Here is a 20,968-nt window from a genome sequence, read left to right as displayed (position 1 = left end):
ACACACACACACACACACACACACACACACACACACACACACACACACACACACCAGTACTTTCTCAGTGCCAAGAGCCACAAGAAGAAAGCCAAAGCACAGAGAACTCATTCGAGCTCTCCATGGCCACCAGGTTGAAAGGGTCAGGAGGCAGGAATTCAAGCCAGTTCTCTTCAGGCAGTACTGATCCATCCATCAGTCACATGGGAATGACATCAGCTTTGATGATAGCCAAAGGATGAGTCCTGAGTCCCATATCCTGAGAAACTCCTGAAAGATGAGAGTCTGTCTGGTTCTTCTACCTCAGGAACTGAAGGTATGTCAGGGCCTTCCGTTAGAGGAATGAGATGGGTTAAGATCTGAAAGTTGCACATGACGGACACCTGGGCAGCCAACAGGGGCCATATACTAAGGAGAAGCAGTTGGAGAATATGGTGGGAGTACAGATTGAAGGAGACTGTGACAGTTGCCATTGACCTAAGTCACAACCCTACTTATACCCAGGACTTGGTACCAGAATTTATATTTAGGCAACTGCTTTCTGTTTACACTAAGATGCATGCCATCTTGGTGCCATCTGTTCTCTGAGCCTCAATTTCCCCAAAGAAAGAACATTTCAGTGAACATGTTTTTCTAAGGAACGGGTGCTGAGAAGTTGATGGGAACATGAGCCAGCCAATCACCCCACAGAGCTGTACTGTCCCTAGGGATGAGAAGAAGCAGCCACAGCATTGGTATTCTTTGGGTTCAGCTTGGCAGGCTGGAGATGTGGAATCCTGAGGGGCTGAGGCTGGTCCAGGTGGCCTGGGAAATCTGTGCTTGACCCTGTGTGTGACAACAAGAAGACTCTGGTTTCAGAAACTCTGATGCAGTAAAGCCTTGGAGTTGCCCAGAGCCTCTGAGTTTGTTCTGCCTGACCACAGTACAGAAGCAGTTATGAGGTGGCCCGGGCACAGGACATGCCCATGCCAACTATCTATCAAATGTCCGTAAACGATTCACTGGTTCCCAGTACTTGGGAAAAGTCCTCTTAATGTCATCTGCTAGCACACTGGCTTTGCAAAGTTCCAGCTACGGAACCAATTGCAAGAGTCAAGGAGAAGAAAATCATAAGCTGTTGAGGTGGTTAGTTTTATGTTTCCACATTCCTGCTCTCCTTTGTATTTTATGTATATAATTTCCTTCATTTCTCAAATATCAGTTAATATGGATTGGCTCCAAAGAACAAAGTACCTGAATATCTATGACTAAGGACATGAGCTGCTGATTCATCTCATGTTTGGTTCAATAAAAAGATGAACTTCCAGGAACCCAGACCTTTTCATCAGTCTAAGCCTTGTTCTTAAACCAAAAAGGCTGCTCCAGCTTCAGCCACCACATTTACACACCAGAGAGAAGATGTATAGAGATCTGTTTTTTCTTAAGAAATGAGGTCCCTTTTAGACTTAGTCTTACATATCAGTGGCTAGAATTGGCTCAGAGACCAAACCTGAGTGACTGACTAAATAAATCATCAGTCACCTTTTGGGGGTCATGTCTATGGTGATTACAAATGATTTCTGTGAGTACAGCCTCTGCTGCTCCAAAACGACAGCATCACCCATTAATAAGCTGCCAGGAAAGGGAGTGCTTTGTGCATAGAATGGAACCTTCCCACTCAGTAGGCGACAGGCAGCCGTGAGCAGGTGTCATGAGTGCCAGACAGGGGAATCTTGAGAGAAGGAGAGAGGAGCCCCGGGCAGGCATTGATTGGCAGTAGCCAGAAGATAACCCATATTGTCCTTAGTAATAAACTGAGGACCACTCTGGTCTTTCTAAGATGCGGGAACAGAGAGTCCAGAAGGGAAGCTGAGACAGGAGGCTAAATGGTGTCCATGGGGAGATGCTAGAGCTCCCTGAGGTAGATCTGGACCCTCAGAAGATTCTCTGCCCGTGGCTCTTTGTCATGAAAATATGAGATTTCTTTGACTGGGGCAAAGGACCAAGGCCAGGAGCTCCATCCCACCAGGAATAAGAAATATTCAAAGACACTAAAGAGAGGCTTATGGACTGAGGAGCCCTGGCAGAGAAGCCAGCTGGCAAAGGAACTGCTACCAGTGTCCATGGCCTTGAGAAGTAGGATAGACCCTGATGATAGCTCACACCTCCAGGCATGTAAGTGGTAAATTCTTTTCATTTCTGGGTGGAGGAAGAACCTTTTTTGATTGCCTCTGAGTCAGAGGTGGGAGAGACAGTGAAGAAAAGCTAGCCAATGAGAAGAGTGTAGGGAGACAGAAGACCACCCCCACAGAGCCCCCACACTGTCCCCAGCATCCCCACCTCCAGTACACACCCTCTTGTCTCCTTCCTCCTGCCCTGAGACCTGAGCCCCCCCCCCCAACATAAAGGATGCTGCGTGAGAATTCACCTCCCCATGTGGAGTCAGTTCTGGGACTTTCCCTTTAAGAGCTGTCAGAGCAGGGAGGCTGGCCAAGCTAGGCTGGAGGTGGGGACAGAGGGAAGAAAAAGAGAGAGAGAGAGAAGCAGGAAAAGTTTTTTTTAGAGGAAAATGCAGGGCTAGTCTGCTGGCCTGACGTCAGATGTCGCTTTGACAAACCCCCTCAGGGGCTGAGGAAGGCTCTCCCCTGCTCTGATGGGCCAGCCCAGTCCTGGCCCAGCTCCCTGGAGAGGCATCCGCATCTTCTCGGCTGAGCCGTAGCTCCTGTGACGCTGACTTCCAGGCATGAGGTGGCTCCTGCCCTGGACGCTGGCAGCCGTGGCAGTCCTGGTGGCGGGCAACGTCCTGGCCACGGTGAGTCCTGCCTGGAAGGGATCAGTGAGGGGACCTGATCCCTTCCCACCTGGTGCTGAGGACAAGGGACTGGGGCGCTGGGGTGGGGAGTGGGGGTCAAGACAAGATGGGTTGGAATGGTGAGCACAGAGGAGAGGAGAGGTCCGCTTGGATCAGAAGGTGGCAGAGTGGGGCGGAAGGCGCACCCCTCAAAAGAGACAGCCTGCTTTTTACTATTCGCTCAACAAAACAGGGGTTTGGGGATGTGCACCCTGAACTGGCCCTGTGATCTCGGGTGGATCATATATCCATTCGGAGCAGCATACAATGAGGGGGTCGTTGGAAGCATCCAGAGACTGAGAATTTGAAAGTCCCAGGACACTGAGCATCGGAGCTCCCACCAGGAGCGGTGCTGGGGAAGAACACGCCAGCTTTTAGCAAGTCCCCGATGAACAAGCAGGGTTCGAGTGTTTTTGAGTTGCAAGGTTCCCACCTTGAGCTCAATGGTTTGTCCTGTGAATATGTTCCTGTCCTGCCGTTTCCAGAAAGCGTCTGGGGGCCTCTCTCCCACCTGGGTCCTGGACGGAGGGACAGCAGTCTGCACTTTCAAGAGGCAAGCAAGGAGACACGTGGCAGAGCAGAGAAGCCTGCTGGAGCAGGCGGGGGTGGCTGGGCAAGAAGGCAGGCTGCTAGGGGCAGTGAGGTGGGTGGCTGAGCAGAAGGGAGGCAGCTTGGGTAGTAGGGTGAGCCACGGGGCAGTTACTGAGTCTGGGGTCCCACACGAGAGCCCGGGACAGTGGAAGTTGTAAGGCTACCGACACTGAGTTATACCAAGGACTTCTTTGAGGCTTAAATGTATTCGAGGTTGAGGAGACTTGGAGTCAGGGTTCAGCTACCTGCCTATGGGCACACAGGCTCAGACTTTTCCACTGAAGGTCAGAACTAGACCTGGCTGGGCCTGGGTAACAGGCACCTTGAGGTGTTCTTTGCAGAGAATGAACTTGTCCAGTGTGTCTCCAAGTCCTCCAGCCCTTGCATGATGCCTGTTGGTTACAGCACCTGACCCTATACCAAAACCGAAACAAAACAAAAAAAAACAGCTCTGTTCACAAAGGGTGGCCAGAAGCAGAGGACTTGCCCAGGGTTGGGATGAGTAAGTGACCTGGGTCACACTCGGATCTTTGCTGGCACATCCTCAACCACCCATCCTCCCAACAGTTCCTAATCCTAGATCCCAGGAAGGAAGGAACTAGTCCCATCTCTGCCTCAGGACTAGATGTGACCAGCTACATGCCTGCAGGGGGCTGGGCCAGGGAGGGCAGGGTGTGGATGGAGAATTGGTGAGAGGAGGACAGTCAGAGTCAGTGCGAGAGCACCAGGCTCCGGGGCCTGCTCACCTGCCACCGGAACAGCCAGGATTGAGGGACAGTAGGGGAAAGAATCAAAGCTTTTCAGGGGACCTCAGCAGAGAGACCCAGAGTCCAGAGGGATCTGGCGGCAGCAGCAGCAAGGGGTGCTCTCAGCAAAGGCTCCCATGCTGTCCATGCCATATTCTTGGGGCCTCTTAGCACAAAGGTCTGAGTTCCCAGGGTATCCTCAAAGCCCCTATCCACTGACACAGCACCCTTAATGGTACAGAGCTGGGCTTTATGACCAAATCCTACACATGGCATCCTCCAGAACTAATACAGAAAGAGAGTTCAAGTCCAGCCAGGGGCCGGAGGCGGAGGTGGGGGACATGGAAAGAATGACACACATTGGCCATATGGAAGGAAAAGTATGTGGGAACTGAGGATTGCCAAGAAGACTTTGAGGAAGAGGGCTGGGAAGAAGGAGCTGTCTGGGGTGCCCATAGCTCAATAGGCTGTTGCAGGAGGGAAAGGACAGCAGGAGAGGGAGGCATCCAAAGTGCGGGAGGCAGGTCCTGGGCACAGATGCAAAGCCTAGTACCTATGGCAGTGTTGTGGTTGACACTCTGTGTGCAGAACAGTTTGTTTTATCTCTTCTTTTTCTTGGACAAGTGTTAAGTGCCCACCTGCTAAAAAAGAAGGTCATAGGGTATATGAACCTTCCCAAGGACTTGTACACAGTAATACCCACCCATGTGCCTTGCCTGTGCAGAGATAGAAGGCTTGCCAGAGTACCACCAACATTCACTGAGCCTCATAGACATTAGGTAAATTGCCCAGGACACACAGCTAACAGTCCATGGAGATGACAATAGGTAGTAGCCTTCTGATGCTCTGAGTGAATGTGCAGCAGTGGTATACATGTAGGCTAGACCCCAGCAGTGCTTGCAGGCTGGAGACAGCCACCCACATGTTAGAATGAGATGAGAAGAGATAAGGCATTGTCATCCAGGTTGGGATGCAGGGTCTGAGACTGGCTGAATCTTCTCTCCCTGTTCCTGTGTGTGAGAGAGAGACAGCGAGACAGAGTCAGAGAGACAGAGACAGACAGGGAGACAGAGAGACAGAGACAGACAGGGACAGAGAGAGAGAGAAACAGAGAAGGGAAGGGATGAGGGAGATAGGAAAAAAGAGAGGTGAGGGGGGGACTCATTGTTTGGGTGGGGAATGTAAACTCATTCTCTCTTCCCAGAACCAGGACCATATATATAGGCATGTGATGAAATCCTTCCTCTAAATGAGAAAGCAAGCATGATCCACAGACAGTCTCCACATACCTAGGCACTGTGCAGTGGTGAGTCAGCAGCTCCGCCCACCTCCACCCCCAGATCCTAGCCCTACAGTATCTTTAACCCTATGCCTGACTGAGCCCCACCAAGAATGCTGCAGGAAGGCTGCTGAGAGTCAGTCTGCCCACCTGGGCATAGCATTTATCCAGGGTTGAGACAAAGGAGGGCTGTCCCCTACTAATCTTCACTGACAAGAGCCCCACATGTGGGCTGGGCAGTCCTCCGGTCTTTTGGTAAACCCACACACCACACAGCACAGGGTTTACTGATAACTCTGCCTGTGACCACTGAGCTGGGAAACTGCCAAGCCTGGGAGGGGTGTGGTGCAGAAGCCAGCTTTCAAAACTGCTGAAGTGCCCCCACCATCTCCCAGGGACTTCAAGAATCTGTCCTCGATGGGGTTCCACTGAGAGCAGCGAATGAGCCACAGTCACAACCAGGCTACCACGGCCATAGGAGCCACTTAGGGCTGGGATGGTGACTGTTAAGCTCTCAGAGTTAGGCTTTGGTATGTGAGTTCTTATGAGCAGCAAACTCTGGATGCCCTGGTTAACAGCCACAGCAAGATAGGTGGCCCACTCAGCACACAGTTTTAGCCTGAATATAGACCAACACATTGGAGCACTGCCCACTGGGAAGACAAGGGTGTGCCATGCCCCAGACCCTTACTCCCCATTGCAGGTCCTGTATTGGGCCACTGGGCCCCTGCACTGCAGTCAAACTCTTAACCTTGCTGAGCGGTGCCTTGGATGGCAGACCTCAGTAGAGACAGTACAGGGTAGCAGACTCTTTAATTCCTACCCTGACTCTTCCTGTTGGCAGGATATGTTTAGACTGCTTTTGGTTCAACAAAACATATAATTGAAGCCAATTTCACCTGCTTCTGATTCCGTTTGATATAACTACTAGAAAATTCTGTCTGTGGCTGCCAAATGGACACAAAGGTTTGGCATTCAGTGAGTGTGGGGGGCATTTTGGAGGGTTCTAAGCCAGGCTTAGAAGCCTAATATCTTCAGGGAAAGTGTCCCTGATGCAGTATTGTCCCTAAGGGCCCGTGTTCACACTTGATTCTGGAGATGGTGGGAGGATGAAAAAGAAGGGACAGAAAAGAGAAAGAACACATGATGCCTGCAGAAGCCCATTGTCCCAGCAGCAGTTCTGGAGCCCAAGCAAGTGGAAGCCCAGGCTTCAGGCAGGCCTCAAGTCCAGGACTACAGGCACTAAGGGGGCTGGCCTCAGTACCATGTGTTTGCAGAGCAGGGTAATGAAGTGTCCGCTTTTACAGGCTCAGTGCAGGGAATCTTCTAAGGCCTGTTAGCCAGGTCTCCAGCCATGAGAACAAAGTTGGTAAGCAATCCAGGGGACTGTGAAAGAGAAAGGAAGACTGGTGGGGTGATGCTACTGCTGGTAATGATGATGGTGAAGATCGTGCTAATGAAGGTAATGGTGATGACAGAGCCACTGGTGCTAATTCTACTTGGGACGATGGTGAAGTAATGATACACTTGGTGGTGACAATAGAAATAGTAAAGATGATGGTGGTGGTGATAATTATGGTACTGATGGTAATTCTGGTGACAGTGATGATAATAGCCATGGTGACAATGTTACTGAGGATGCTGTATGGTTATGTGTGTCTCAAAAGCCTGAGTCAGGGGTAACAGCTACTTCTTTCTGACTGTAGGCCTCACAGCTCATCCACTTGCTTGTTCTGTTGGAAAGCTGGGGTGCCTGCATTGGATCTGTGGTAGATGGTTGAGAAAACAGGGCACCGTCATAGGAGAAGGAGTCCTGATAATTCAGCTTTAAAAACAAGGGGTGAGATAAACCATTCAATACTCTAGTGCTGACATCCTAACATTCATCAGCCAGTGCTCCCCCAATCCCCCTCTACATCCTCCCCTCACTTCCTCCTCTTTCTCTTCTTTCTCTTCCTCCTTTCCATCCACTGAAAGGCGAAGAAGGCTAGAGGGAGGAGGGAGGTGGAAGAAGGAGAAAGTGGGCCTCTGAAAGCAGATAATGAACATTCCAGGGATGCGATTTGATCTTGGCCCGCCCACCAGTCTGGGATCCAGAGGCAAGTCCAGGCGAGATTTCCACTGTTGCAGATCTGCTGGGGGAAGGGTGTGAGGGGGCCAGAGCCCAGACTCCAAGGGCTCCTCCAGGGACTCTGCCTCCAGTCTGTGAATGAAGAAAAGGAAAGGGGGCTGAGAGCCTCCCCAGGGCTAGAGAGCTCAGAGTGGGCTGGTAGGACAAAGGAGTGTTTAGAGCAAGCTAAACTTTAACCCGTTCTGTCTTTAGCAGAACAGTAGACTCCCTGAATTGCTACTTGTTCTTCCATCCCAGCCTTGTCCATTCCATGGCACCTACTTGGGACACCTCCAAGAAGCCTTCCTCACATCCCCCAAGTAGGCCTACAGACATCCCCTTAGATCTTATCCTTGACTGGTAAAAGGGATCCAGATGTTACCCAACTGGAATGGCACTGGCCTTACCCCATGGAAGGTCATCCTTTGTTCATACCCTGTACTCTTATAAAATTTAACATCTCTCAATTCCCAAGCCACCTGGGCTCCCCAACCCTGGGCCTTTGCACATGCTGTGCCCTCCAAAGGCCTGGCTCAAGCTAGGTTTTGTCTTCATCCAGCAAGCCCCCTGCTGGTCCATCAATGGCTATGTTAGTACACTGTAGGTACTCAGGTTAGGCATTGCAGTGACTCATAAAGGTAGGCCAGGGCTGGTGGGGCTAGGCAGATTGTATATGGGGAGAATGGACAGAAAAGGGTGGCCAAGGGCACCTTGGTTCTTGGAGATGCCTGCTGGAGAGAGCCAGGGAACGATGGACAGGGACCTGAACCGGTTGCTAAGTGGCTTAGGCAACAAGCAGTGACTTTCAGACTTGGTACCAAACGAAGGGTCAGAAGCTCAGGTTTTACAGGTCCTGTGATACCCTCAGCTTCAGGGTCCCTGTCTGGGAAGTAGACATAAAGGGCCACTGTGCCTGTGTTCCAGGCTGAACTGGACAAAGGTTAGGAGAAGGTGAGACTAAATAGCCCAGGGACAAGAGCAAGCTCCGCCTTGCCCAGTCCAGGGGTTAGGCAACAATGTGTTAGCCATGACGTATATAGAAGCCCTTTTCACAAAGCTTTGTGTTAATGCAAGCTCTGCTGGCATGCGTGAGACCAGAACTCAGGGTTCTTGTTCGTGGGAGGAGACTCTTTGGTTGTGGGTACTGTATGGTTTGGGAGCTGTAGTCACGTCTTCCAGTTTCTGCCTTTGTGTGTGTGTGCTTCACACACATGCACATGCATGCACACACACATGCACAGATATTTTTAGAAGCAGAGGAAGATGAGCAAGAGTTCAAACACCTCAGGGTCTCAGTTTCCCTATTTGTAAGCGATTCCTGAGGTGTTTTCCTTATTACCATCACCATGACTTGGTTGATTCAGGGTCAGGATCTTGTCTTTTCCATGGACCATGACCCCTGCCGGCCATCGCCATGTCCTTAAACCCCAAGTCTATCTTCTCACCAGTGGCTGCCTGAGTCTCACCCCAGCCTCAGCTGGGGCTGTCCTCGGCTTGGACACCATCCCTGAACTTGGTCAATTATTTTCCCCATTTAAGATGCTCTGAAAATGCCTCCTCTTCCAGGAAGCCTTTCACACTCTCACCTCTTTCTCCCTTCACCTTGTCCCATCTTTCCTCCTCTACTAAATGAGGAATCCTATTTAAGTTTGATCTGAAGAACTGATGCCTGAGACTTGAGATTCGACTCCGTATGAGAGGCCTCATACAGATCTGACTTTTTCTTTATTAATTACACTTTATTCACTTTGTATCCCCCCTGTGGTTCCCTCTCTCCTCCTGTCCCAATCCCTCCCTTCCTCCACCCTCTGCATGCATGCCCTTCCCCAAGTCCACTGATAGGGGAGGTCTTCTTTTCCTTCCTTCTGATCCTAGTCAATTAGGTCTCATCAGGAGTGGCTGCATTGTCTTCTTCTGTGGCCTGGTAATGCTGCTTCCCCCTCAGGGGGAGGAAATTAAAGAGCAGGCCAATCAGTTCATGTCAGAGACAGTCCCTGTTCCTATTACAATGGAACCCACTTGGATACTGAACTGTCATGGGCTACATCTGTGCAGCGGTCTTAGGTTATTTCCATGCATAGGCCTTGGTTAGAGTATCAGTCTCAGGAAAGACCCCTGTGCTCAGATTTTTTTGTTCTGTTACTCTCCTTGTGGAGTTCCTGTCCTCTCCAGATCTTACTGTTTCCCACTTCTTTCATAAGATTCCCTGCACTCTGCCCAAAGGTTGCCCGTAAGTCTCAGCATTTGCATTGATAGTATGCAGGGCAGAGCCTTTCAGAGGTCTTCTGTGGCAGGCTCCTGACTTGTTCCCTCTTTTCTCCTTCTTCTGATGTCCATCCTCTTTGACTTTCTGGATAGGAACTGAGCATTTTAGCAAGATATCTACACAATGGAATATTACTCAGCAATAAAAAACAAGGAAATCATGAAATTTGCAGGTAAATCATGGGATCTAGAAAAGATCATCCTGAGTGAGCTATCCCAGAAGCAGAAAGATGCAATGGAATATACTCACTCATATAGACATATAATATAGGATAAACCTACTAAAATCTGTACACCTAAAGAAACTAATCAGATCTGACTTTTTATGATTCATTTTACTCACTGCAGAAGAGAGAACTTGACCATTCTGCCCATCCTTTAGGGTTATCACCAAGGTAGCACTGTCTGTTGAAGACACACAGGATCTTAAAGTGGGCATAGTGGCACATGCTTAGAATCCTAGCACTTGGGAAGTGGAGGCTTGAGAATCAGGAGGTTAAGATCAGCCTTGGCTACATAGTGAGTTTGAGTCCAGCCTGGTCTACATTGAGACCCTGTCTCAGAAAAGCCAAAAAATTAAACAAATACATAAAATAAATAAGTTATAGACCGTATTGATTCAAATAAGCCATAGGAAACAGTCTTCTAGTTGACCAGTGTCATTTGAGCATTCTCTGAGGACTCGTGAAGAAATAATAACAACCATAACTCATTGTGTTGCTGTGATAATTATATGCAGGTTTTATTTTCTAAAACTCCCTCCCGATTTACACACACACACACACATCAGAATCTCAGGTGAAAATACTGGGTACCTACAAATTCCTAGATTTCCAGCATAAGCAAGCATGCACTAAGGAGTGTGTGTGTGTGTGTGTGTGTGTGTGTGTGTGTGTGTGTGTGTAGAAACAAGGTCAACAAAGTTCAGGTGATGATGAAGGCTGCTGATGGGGGGACAGCGTTATTGTCCTAACTTCATTAGATTCAAATTCTCATTTGAAAAAGTGTCTCATAATCATCATGTTTCAAGTTTATATATGTTAAATTACATATTACATATTTAATGTAAGCATATATAACTTTATTATATCATATTGAATGTATATATGTATATACATTATGAAATATATAATTATATATAACATAGTATACATTAAAACATATAACATAGTATATGTTATATACTAGTATATATAGTATATATGTTATATATAGTATATAGAGAGAATATATAGTTTATATATATAGTATATCTAGTTTAGTATATATAGTATATATTATATACTAGTATATGGTATATATGTTATATGTTACGTAGACTTTAGTTTTAGATTTTAGGTAGGCACATAGACAGATAGATGATAGATGACAGTGGTTTCTTGTGATACTATTATTATTATTATTATTTTGGATTTTTCAGGATAAGGTTTCCCTGTGTAGCCTATACTTCCCTGTGTAGGCTATATTGAAACCCCTCTGTAAACTGGGCTACCCTTCAACACCAAGATCCACCTGTCTCTGCCTCCTGAGTGCTGGGATTAAACGCGTGTACCTGACTCTCTTCTTTAAACTCTTTAACAATGCTGAAACAACTTCTGGTTTCTACATAGAAGCCCTGAGGTGGCTTCAGCCACACTGTGGCAGCCTACACCGCATCCCTTGGTCTTTTTCATGCTCTTATATCCTCAGAAGGAAGGGCCTAGAGCTGGTACTGAGCCTATGTCATTGCACCTGGAGGTTAGCAGAGGGTCTAAGTACATTGTCCTTTCCTTTTAAGACGGGGTACTGACCTACACTCCAGGCTAGCCCAGCACTAGCCTGCTCCCTCCATCTCTGCCTCTCAAGGGCTAGGATCACAGGCCTGCCTACCATGCCTTGCCTTCCCTTGTCTCTGTACATTTGAAGACTGAATGTATGCTTATGGTTTGGAAAGATACTCATCTCCTGCCCACTTTATCCTCCCCACAAAAAAAAAAAAAAAAAAAAAACTGTTTTGTCCAGCCAGTGGCTTCCAAAATGCAGTGTGTAAAATTCATGGGAAGAAATCACAAAGTCTTCCATGGTCCTCCTCCTGACCCACTAGCCAGATAGAGTGAAAACTTGGGGCAACTTTGCTCTCTGAAAACCCTCTTGAATGTGCAGTCTGGGGATTCAATGCTTTGTTGGGAGGTCAAAGGGAGCTCCACCTATGCCTGGCCCAGGTTATGAGGATTGGAGCCAAGATCCTCCCACACAGTGGTCTAGGTATCCAGACTTGGTATCCAGAAGCTCCCAGGAGGTGTTGGAAAAGTGAAAATCTCCCCGGCATGGTCCTTTGGACCAGAAATATGACAACAAGGCAGTGGGGCCCATAGGTTCCTGTGGTGCATGCCACAGGGGCCCAGGCCTGTCCTATCTCTTGTCTCTAACAGGGCCTCTCTTTTCAGCAGGTGTTTCTAGACAGAGAGACTCTCCCCAAATCTCTAGTCATTAAAGCTGTGAGCTATCATTTATGCCTCAACACTGACCTCTGGTGGAGCTTATCTAAGCACAGTCATCACCCTGAGTATTACCCAAGTGTGCCCTCGCTCCTGTGGGCATTCAGGTGGCTTCCCCTTTCTGACATCTGGATGCAGCCATTCTCTCCTCTTCTGGGGTCTTTTGGAACCAAGGATCATCCCTGTTGTGTTACAGTCTTGCAGTGGCTCAGGTTCATCCCTCAAGGCATTGTTAAAGAGTTTAAAGAATAGAGTCAGGTACACGTGTTTAATCCCAGCACTAGAGGCTTAGTGCATAGGTGTGCTGAGAAGATGGAAGAAAATAATGCTTTGGATGAGGCTATGGTGCAGTTAACAATGACAAATGCTTACTCTGGAGGGACACTAGGGTCAGACACGACTCACAGGCAGTGAGACGTCCAACAAGTTACTGTAGTTCTCTGAGCCTTTGTTTCTTCCACTTGAGATGGGGATAGCACTAATGACTTCTCATCAGGCCTGAGGAAGAGCCATGCCACCACCACCCTTTTACAAGAGTTCAGATAGAATGACAGTCCCCAGTGCCTGTTTCTGGCAGTGGTGAGGGTGGGAGGCTGTCACATGTGATCCTCCACTTGCCTGTGTCCTCTCAGCACTGAACCATTCAATGTCCTCAGAAAAGAGAGACAGGCATGTCTCCCTCACCACTGGGTCCCCAGTAGGGTCCTCTCTACCCCAGCAGGATCCTAATTTCTGATCCCATGTCCCTACTGAGAACATTTAAAAAAAAAAAAAAAAAAACCTGGAGTGATCCCATTGTGTGAAGCCCAGAGGATGACTTAGTTTCTGGGGCCATCTAGAGTGTTAGACCATGCTGCCTAGCCGTAGTCACTGCTCACCTGTAAACAGCATATTACAAACGCATGTGCAGGCTTTCAAAATGTGCTGGACTTTGCTTCTCAACTTCAACCAGCTTAAGCATTCCTGTAAGTATGACAGCCGAGATCAGAAAAAACTTTTATCCTGTATCTCCATTGTCCCATTTGTCCAGAAGTGGGGATCCTTTGGGACATTGCCATCAAGCTATGTCTTTCTCTCTTATCTGTTTCCAGGCACTTTAGTGAACCCTAAAGGGCTAAGGTGAATTTCAAATTATCGCTTAACAGCATTTTGTCCTGAGGGGTGAAAGAATAATGTATACCCCACGGCCGTGTCTGGTGGCTCTGTGTAGGGCACTTTGAGACACTTTGTATTACACATAAAGAATAGGCTTCATGAGAACCAAACATTAAAACAAGAAGGTGACCTGAGGCTCTGCCCTGTCCCTCTCCTCCACCTTGTGTTCTCAAGCCATTGCTCTAAGAATTACAATGGCTACAGGCCAACTCAGTCCTGTCTAGAAGAGTCCTGAGTCCACGTGGGATCAGGGCATCTGCGTTGATGGCGGCTGCATTCGGAACTATCTAGAACAGCACTGACACCCAGTCTCCTCTTCAGCAGCCTAAGTTTGGCTCTCTGGGAAAAGTGATGGGCATCTGTGTCCTCTGTCAAGGTTATTCTGGTTGCCAAAAAAAAAAAAAAAAAAGTCCAGGAAGTTCTGTTGGGCTTTGTTTCTGCTAAAGAGCCCTGAGTAGGGAGTGGAGGGAGTCTCAGTGTGGTCAGGGGCAGGCAAGCCTGCAGCCATGGAGCTGGGTAGGCCAGCTATGACTGAGCATGTGCTGTGCATGTGGTCTGGGAGGCATCTTGAACATGCCGCTTTCTTCTTGTCGTCCTATTAACACCGTGGCATCTGCAGGGTCCGGTGCCAGAAGCACATTGTAAAAAGAGTTTTATGTGAACAACTTCAATTTGCAGAGACGTAGCCTTTTTATTTTTCTCTTCCCCCCTCTTTCTGTCCTTTCTAGCCAGCATTCTCCTTACTTGATGATTTATTTTCTCCTTTCTTCCTTCTTAAGAGTAACACAGGGTCCCAGGACACCATGTCTAAACAGATTCATCTGCCTACTTTTGGCCGCTCATGATGTGTAACGGCATGATGGCCAGAGCTCTCTGGAAAGAGGACAGGGCTCATGCTAGGAATAGCAGAGACAGGATCCCTAGAAAAGTAAGCGCAGAAAGAGGGTCTATGGGTCCAGTGCAGTGTCTCCCAAAAGGAGACTGCCTCTGGGAAATTATATGGCACCTTAAAGTGCAGGAAGGGCTGTTCCTCCCTTTGGATCACCGGGAGATCCTCACCATCCTCCCACCTCACCCAAGGCCATGCTCCCAGACCATGTGAGGCTAAGCTTTTTGAGCTATTGGGCTTGCTAGCATGCCTGTTGCTTCCACAGGGTAGGGATGGGCTTGCTGTTTGTATTCTGAACACAAGGGTCACCAAGTCCTGCTCTCTTTGGCCATCAGAGGCCTCAGGAGCACAGTCCTTCCCATGGGTTTTTTGCAAGAGCACACAAGTTAATTGCTTAAAAGCCTTAGGGAAGGTTTGGAGATCTGCCTTCACAGTTATGAGAAACTGCTTCTCTTCCAGAGGACCAGGGTTCAGTTCTCAGAATCTGTGTACAGCAGCTCACAACCTCCTATGACTCTAGCTCTGATCTCATACCCTCTTCTGGTCTCTGTGGGTACCTGCACACACATGGCATACACACAGACACTAATAATAATAATAATAATAATAATAATAATAATAATAATAATAATATTTTTTCCTAAAGCTTTGGAAAGAGAGAGCAACTTGGTTCCATCTCTGACCTACAGACCAATTATCAGGTCACTTAGGCTCTCTGAGGGCCCAGTTCCTTACCACTCTGAGGAAAATCAGCAGACCCACTTTGTAATCTGTTAAACAATGTATGAACTAGTGTGTTCACAATGCAATCAGGATCCCTCCATAATATTAGCTTTGAGATCTCAAGGACTTCTGTGCTTATTCACGCCACAAAACAGGGGAGCAGCCGGTGACCCTGCCCTCAAGGGTTCAAAGTTCAGTCGAGGACATTAACTCACCATTTCTGCTCATAGGGGCTTATTGGCACCTACTATGTGCCTAGCTTTGTGAGACCTGATCTCTGCACGCATAATTAGTTATTTTAGTTTTTTTTTATATTTAGTTATTTTTAGTTATTTAGGGGTTTTTTGTTGTTCTTCCTTTTTATTTAGTATCAGTGTGTGTGTGCATGTGGAGCTCAGAAGATAGCTTTCTGGAGTTGGTTTTCTCCTTCCACCTTGTTGAAACAGGATGTCTCTTGCTATTTCTGCTGTCCTACGCACATCAGGATGGCTGGTCCTTGGATTCGGGGTGATCCTCCTCTCTCCTTGTCCTGTCTCACTATGGAAGTTCTGGGATTAGAGTTGCATGCTATCACATGTGTCTTTTATGCGTGGATTCCAGGGATCCAGTTCAGGTCATCAGACTTTTATGGCTGAGTCATTTCACCAGTTCCCAAGAACTTCTTGGTTGCCTCTCCAGATGCTATCTTGAGTGCCTTTCAGCTAGTTTCTCCCATCAAGAAATTCTTCCTCCGTGTACCATACAGTAGGAATAATATTAAATCCAGCAGCTCTGAGTTCTAATCCATGTTCAGAGGTAGTCATCTCACTGATCTATAAAATACAAATAAAATACCCATCGCCGTGGGGAAATTGAGGTAATCTGAGATCAGCGCACCTATGCTAGGCTACTCTCAAGTGTCCTCAGGCTAGTAGCCCTCAGTAGACAGACTAAGCAGCTACAGACTACAGCAGAGAGTTGTTACTTGGGAATAAGCAAGAATGCCACTTGCAGAGGAGAAAGCTGAGCCTCGGAGAGAAAACCCTCATGCCATAGGAATGATGACAAACAAAAGCCTGGCACAGTGGCAGTGTGGTTTTGCTCCAAGCCCAGATCTTCCCCAAGCATCTCCTGCTAAAATCTCTCAGTGAGTGACTATTCTTGACCAGTACACTCCATGGATACCAGCAGCCAGCCCCTGCCTCTTCACAGCCACTTTGACTTGCACAGGTGCTCCTGCACTCAGACACTGCATGTCATCAACTTGGTATTGTGTGCTAGCTGCTCCCCTGCCCTCCTTCCTTACCCTGCGTGCATTATTGTTCTTCCATCATGGTTTCTAAAGCCTTGCCACCTCACTGGAGAAGTTGGCCTGGCCCTGTATAAGCAACAAATTCTTTCTCTCTACTTTTGAAGTCAGGTGTACCTGTCCAGCCCAGCAGCCAAAACAAAGTAAAAGCTAGCATTGTGTTGTGTAAACAAATGAAATGAACGAGTAATTTAACTGTAGCATGGATCACCTTGGTTGTAATTATCTTGTACATATCAACGTCGGTATATGTTAGTGAGGAGAGACTCTATGCAATACTGCCCATCACAGAGCCTAACATACAGTAGGTGTTCAGTAAGCATCTGTGGATTCATCAGCCAAAGAGCTGGTGTGCATTTCCTTGTCTGTCCAGCCTTTCTCCGGGAGGTAGAAATTCCCTGACAGCCACCTGTGTATCCCTGCATGTTTCAAAGAATTATCACTGGGAGGCTGAACTAACTACTGGGCTCTAGTCATACATCATGGATATCAACCCTGGGCAAGACATCAGGAATCAGGCAGGTCACATAAAATCCTGGAAGTGCTTCTTGCTTGGGCTAGCTAGAAGCCTTGGCACCACTAGATGGCACCAACAGCTAAGACTTAATCCAAGGCATGGTTTGCCCATCCAGTCACTGCCCAGAGCATCTCCTAAACCCGAGGAGGCCTTCCTACCTTCCCAACCTAAAAGCCTGGAGGCCTCTAGGAAGTTACAGAGAAGGAAGGCTGCATACTGAGCTTGTTTACTTGAGATGAAGGGAGAAGGCTGATGGTGATCCCATAGAGTCTGGTACACCAGCTTATAGCCTGTTCCAGTAAGCTGGACAGGTTTGGGGAGGGGTGCTCTAAGCATCCTTCACATACTAAGCCCCTGTGTTTACACACCCTCTATACCTTTGACCTCATAACATCTCTCAATGTGACACTCATGTACCCAGTACAGGCTTCAGGAGGGCTGGGATGAGTATCCAAACCTACTTGGAACACCCCTATCTCACTCTCTCCGAGTCCGTATATTTTTGGTGCTCAAGCTTAACCCTGAGAGGACAGACTGGCTCAGAGTGTGATGTCCCACACCACTTTCAGCCAGAAATCCCTCACAAACCATCACCTACAGAACCCCACTGTGGACATTGTGTTGTATTCAGGCAGAGAGAGAAACAAAGCCCTAACAGAACGCCACTGTGTCTGTCCCCAAGGTAGTCTGTCACTCCGTAAACACTAAAAGCATATAGTAATCGAGGTTCAGAGTGTCACAGTAGATTTATCTCAGGAAATTTATCTCAGCCACAGGGAATTACACTGAAGATGCCTTGAAGCAGGGAAAGGATATACTAGGCTGGGCGTTAAATTAAGCCTAGAAGTGATGTGTCTAGGCTTTAAATCGAAGCTACAGGTAACACAGGCCCACCAGAGTCACATTGCTGGCCTTCCAAGACTTCTTTTCTTTGTGTCAGTATCTGTGCACCTTATGATGCTACAGGTCCAGGGACCTACAGGTCAGACTAATGCAGCAGCTCATCTAGTTCTTTTTAGCCTGAGTTATTCTTGCCTTGAGTTCCAGAGAGCTTCTTTGAACTTTCCACAGCACCTGGAGTCCTATATTATGATCCATAACTTCTAATGCTTGTCTCTCCTATATGTAGCATGAGCTTCACATACTTCCAAGTGTCTAAAACATAGAGAAGGCTGGTGGGCTAGCTCAGCAAAGGTCTAATAAATGTCTGAAACAGCCCAGAAGAAACTAAAGGGTGCAGGTGATTCTCTCCAACTTTTGGGCCTCAGTTTCTTCCACTGAAGGACAAGGAACCAGATGGGGTCAGGAAGGCAGTCAGCCAAGATGTGCTCGGATTACAGAGATACAGGAGTCTGGATGGTCTTGTGCTGGGGTCCTTCCACCTGCCTGCTATCCAGGACAAAACACAAACAAGGTCTTGGCTTCCCTTCCCAGCTGACCCATTCTTCTGTTTACCACCTTTTTCAGAGGGAAGATGAACTTGTTGGCTGGGATATGGAATGGGTCTGTTGGGGAGGGATGCAGGTGTGAGAAATAAGGAATTTGTTCTGAATGAAAAATTATGACTCTTTTCCACCTGGCTTACTTGAGTCATGGAGCTCAGCTCTCTCTGCTAAGAGCCAGGGAAAACAGAGCTGCAAAGAGCTGAGGCCGGAAATCTCCTGCTGCAGCTAGTAAAAAGTTAGCCCACTGAACTTGGAGTTAGAGAAGAGCCATGCTGGGGCTGGAGAGACATCTCAGTCAGTAAAAAGCTTGCCACACAAGCAGGAGGATCTGGTTCCATTCCTAGAACCCATCTGAAAACCCAGATGTGTGTTTGTAATCCCAGAGCTGGAGAGATGGAGACAGACAGGTCCCTAGGGTTGACTGACAACTACCCTAGCTAGCTAAGTGAAGTGAGTAAGTTCAAGAGTAAGAGGCCCTGTGTTAAAAAAAAAAAAAAAAAAAAAAAAAAAACAAGGTATGTAACACCTGAGAAAAACAGCTGAGGATGTCCTCTGGCCTACACACACATACACACACAGAGACATGCACACACAGGTATGTTCACACAGGTCAACACACAATACAGAGAGAGAGAGAGAGAGAGAGAGAGAGAGAGAGAGAGAGAGCCATTTGACTCCACCAGGCACAGAAGACTTAGAGGAGAAAGAGCTTGGCGCTGCAGGAGGGAACAACAGCTATAGACTGTGAGCATTGCCCCAACAGCAACACTTATCAGCAAGTCTGCAGCCCAAATCCTGGGCTTTCTCTTCTATAACTTAATGCTACCACACATACCGCCAGGGCTAATGAGACATCAAGGAAAGAAGGAAGCCAAGTGGGTAGGGGAGGATGCCAGGCTCTGACCTTTCAGTCCTTTAATCTTGACTTTATTGAAAGAAAATTGATGTTTGTCAATTGATCGATCGTATGGAAGTTAATAATTGTGAAATCCTCTAAGCACAAAAAAGGTGGGAAGGCCATTGCAGCCATTTGGGTTTGAACAACCCCTTTTTACCTCTACCCTTTCTTCACAGGCCCTCTCTCCAACGCTCACAACCAGGACTTTCACTCCAGCACCGCTGGAGGACACGACGGCACGCCCTGAATTCTGCAAGTGGCCATGTGAGTGCCCCCAGTCCCCACCTCACTGTCCCCTGGGCGTCAGCCTAATCACAGATGGCTGTGAATGCTGTAAGATATGTGCCCAGCAGCTCGGGGACAACTGCACGGAGGCTGCCGTCTGTGACCCACACCGGGGCCTCTACTGCGATTACAGTGGGGACCGCCCGAGGTACGCAATAGGAGTGTGTGCACGTAAGTGAGAGCCTCAGTACCTTCCAACCTCCCCCACCCCCCAGCTCTGGCTGTGAACACCCACAGCCCTTCACCTGCCCAGGCTTAGCTGGTCAGGAAACATATTCCAACAGTCCACAGTTAGAAGCCACAGGATGAGTCATCTGGAGAGAGAGCAATATCTGCATTCTTTTCATCCCTAAGATCTCATGATGTCTTGCTTTCTTCCTATTAGAGATATTTTTCCCCGAGGAAGGAGATTCTGCCAAGAACTATTTGAGCCTGGTTCTATTCTCTCGGTAGATAGGATTCTTCCATAGATACCCAAGGGCCTCTCAGATGACACAGAGTCCCTGCCGTACTTCAAATACTTTAATGATCTTAAAAGTTAAAATAATATGCTTAAGAAAAGCTAGTGACCAAGAAAACCAGCAGCCTGCAGTTCCCATGCTTTTCCAGTTATTACCATCACTTTTAACTTACTAGCCCTTTATTGCTATAGCTATCATTGTGAGATATTAACTGGTTTGCTATACTAATTTTGGATATTTATTAATATTCCTACATGATGGTTGAAGGATTAGCTCCCCGATGCCATCAGATACCTTTGTTATCTTCCAAATGTCCCTGTCCTGATTTTTGGATATGTAATTATGAATATTTATCATGTTCTGACTATGGCCACTGGAGCCTGAGTAATGTACATGTTTTAATTGCCTCTCCCCTTTGTAGTGCCTTTGCTCTTCCTGGCATTTTTCACTGCTTTTGTTTCTCTTTGATTTTGGTGTGCACAGTACCCTTGTGTTTGGATAAAGGCTGTTTTTGTTGTTTACTCTCCATGTGGTCTATCCTGTGTCCACTGTCCTTGCTGTTCCTAAAGATCATGTTTCTGGGACATCGTTAACTCCTGCTTCCTTACCTGCATCATTACCTCTGCTTCCTTAGTGTGAGTTCTCTGAGCATTGCTTGACCAAGTAGCGTGAGCCAACATGATGATAAACAATGGCCTGCCATGTGATGTGGCAGTATCTTCTGAAACTTTCCCCAAATTCTCATAAATATAAGAACTCTTCCATTAGTATTGAATCAAGACTCCTCCATAATTCTCAGTTCATGTATGACCTAGTGTCTGTTCATATACCGTACAGTCCTTAGTCCTACCCAACACCTTAGATTCCAGGGGGTGGGGTTTGTTAATGAGGTATGTGCACACAATCCAAGACAGCAAGCTCTACCTGAGTCTCTTGGTAGCCCTTTTCTTTCTTTCTTTCTTTCTTTCTTTCTTTCTTTCTTTCTTTCTTTCTTTCTTTCTTTCTTTCT

General features: G+C 47.5%; 1 protein-coding gene across 1 annotated transcript in view; it reads left to right on the top strand.

Annotated features, from left to right (window-relative positions):
- Positions 1–2,722: 2,722 nt before the first annotated feature.
- Positions 2,723–20,968, top strand: part of Ccn4 (cellular communication network factor 4) — a 28,844-nt gene continuing 10,598 nt past the window's right edge. Inside the window, exons 1-2 of the mRNA XM_055626697.1 lie at positions 2,723–2,791; positions 19,390–19,669. Coding sequence (XP_055482672.1) covers positions 2,723–2,791; positions 19,390–19,669 — 349 coding nt within the window. The remainder of the gene's footprint in view (positions 2,792–19,389; positions 19,670–20,968) is intronic.

Source organism: Psammomys obesus, unplaced genomic scaffold (assembly GCF_907164565.1).
Source record: "Psammomys obesus unplaced genomic scaffold, mPsaObe1.curated_primary_1811, whole genome shotgun sequence".
Taxonomy (NCBI): domain Eukaryota; kingdom Metazoa; phylum Chordata; class Mammalia; order Rodentia; family Muridae; genus Psammomys; species Psammomys obesus.
Note: the sequence above shows the minus strand (reverse complement) of the source record. Positions and strands in the feature narration are given on the sequence as shown.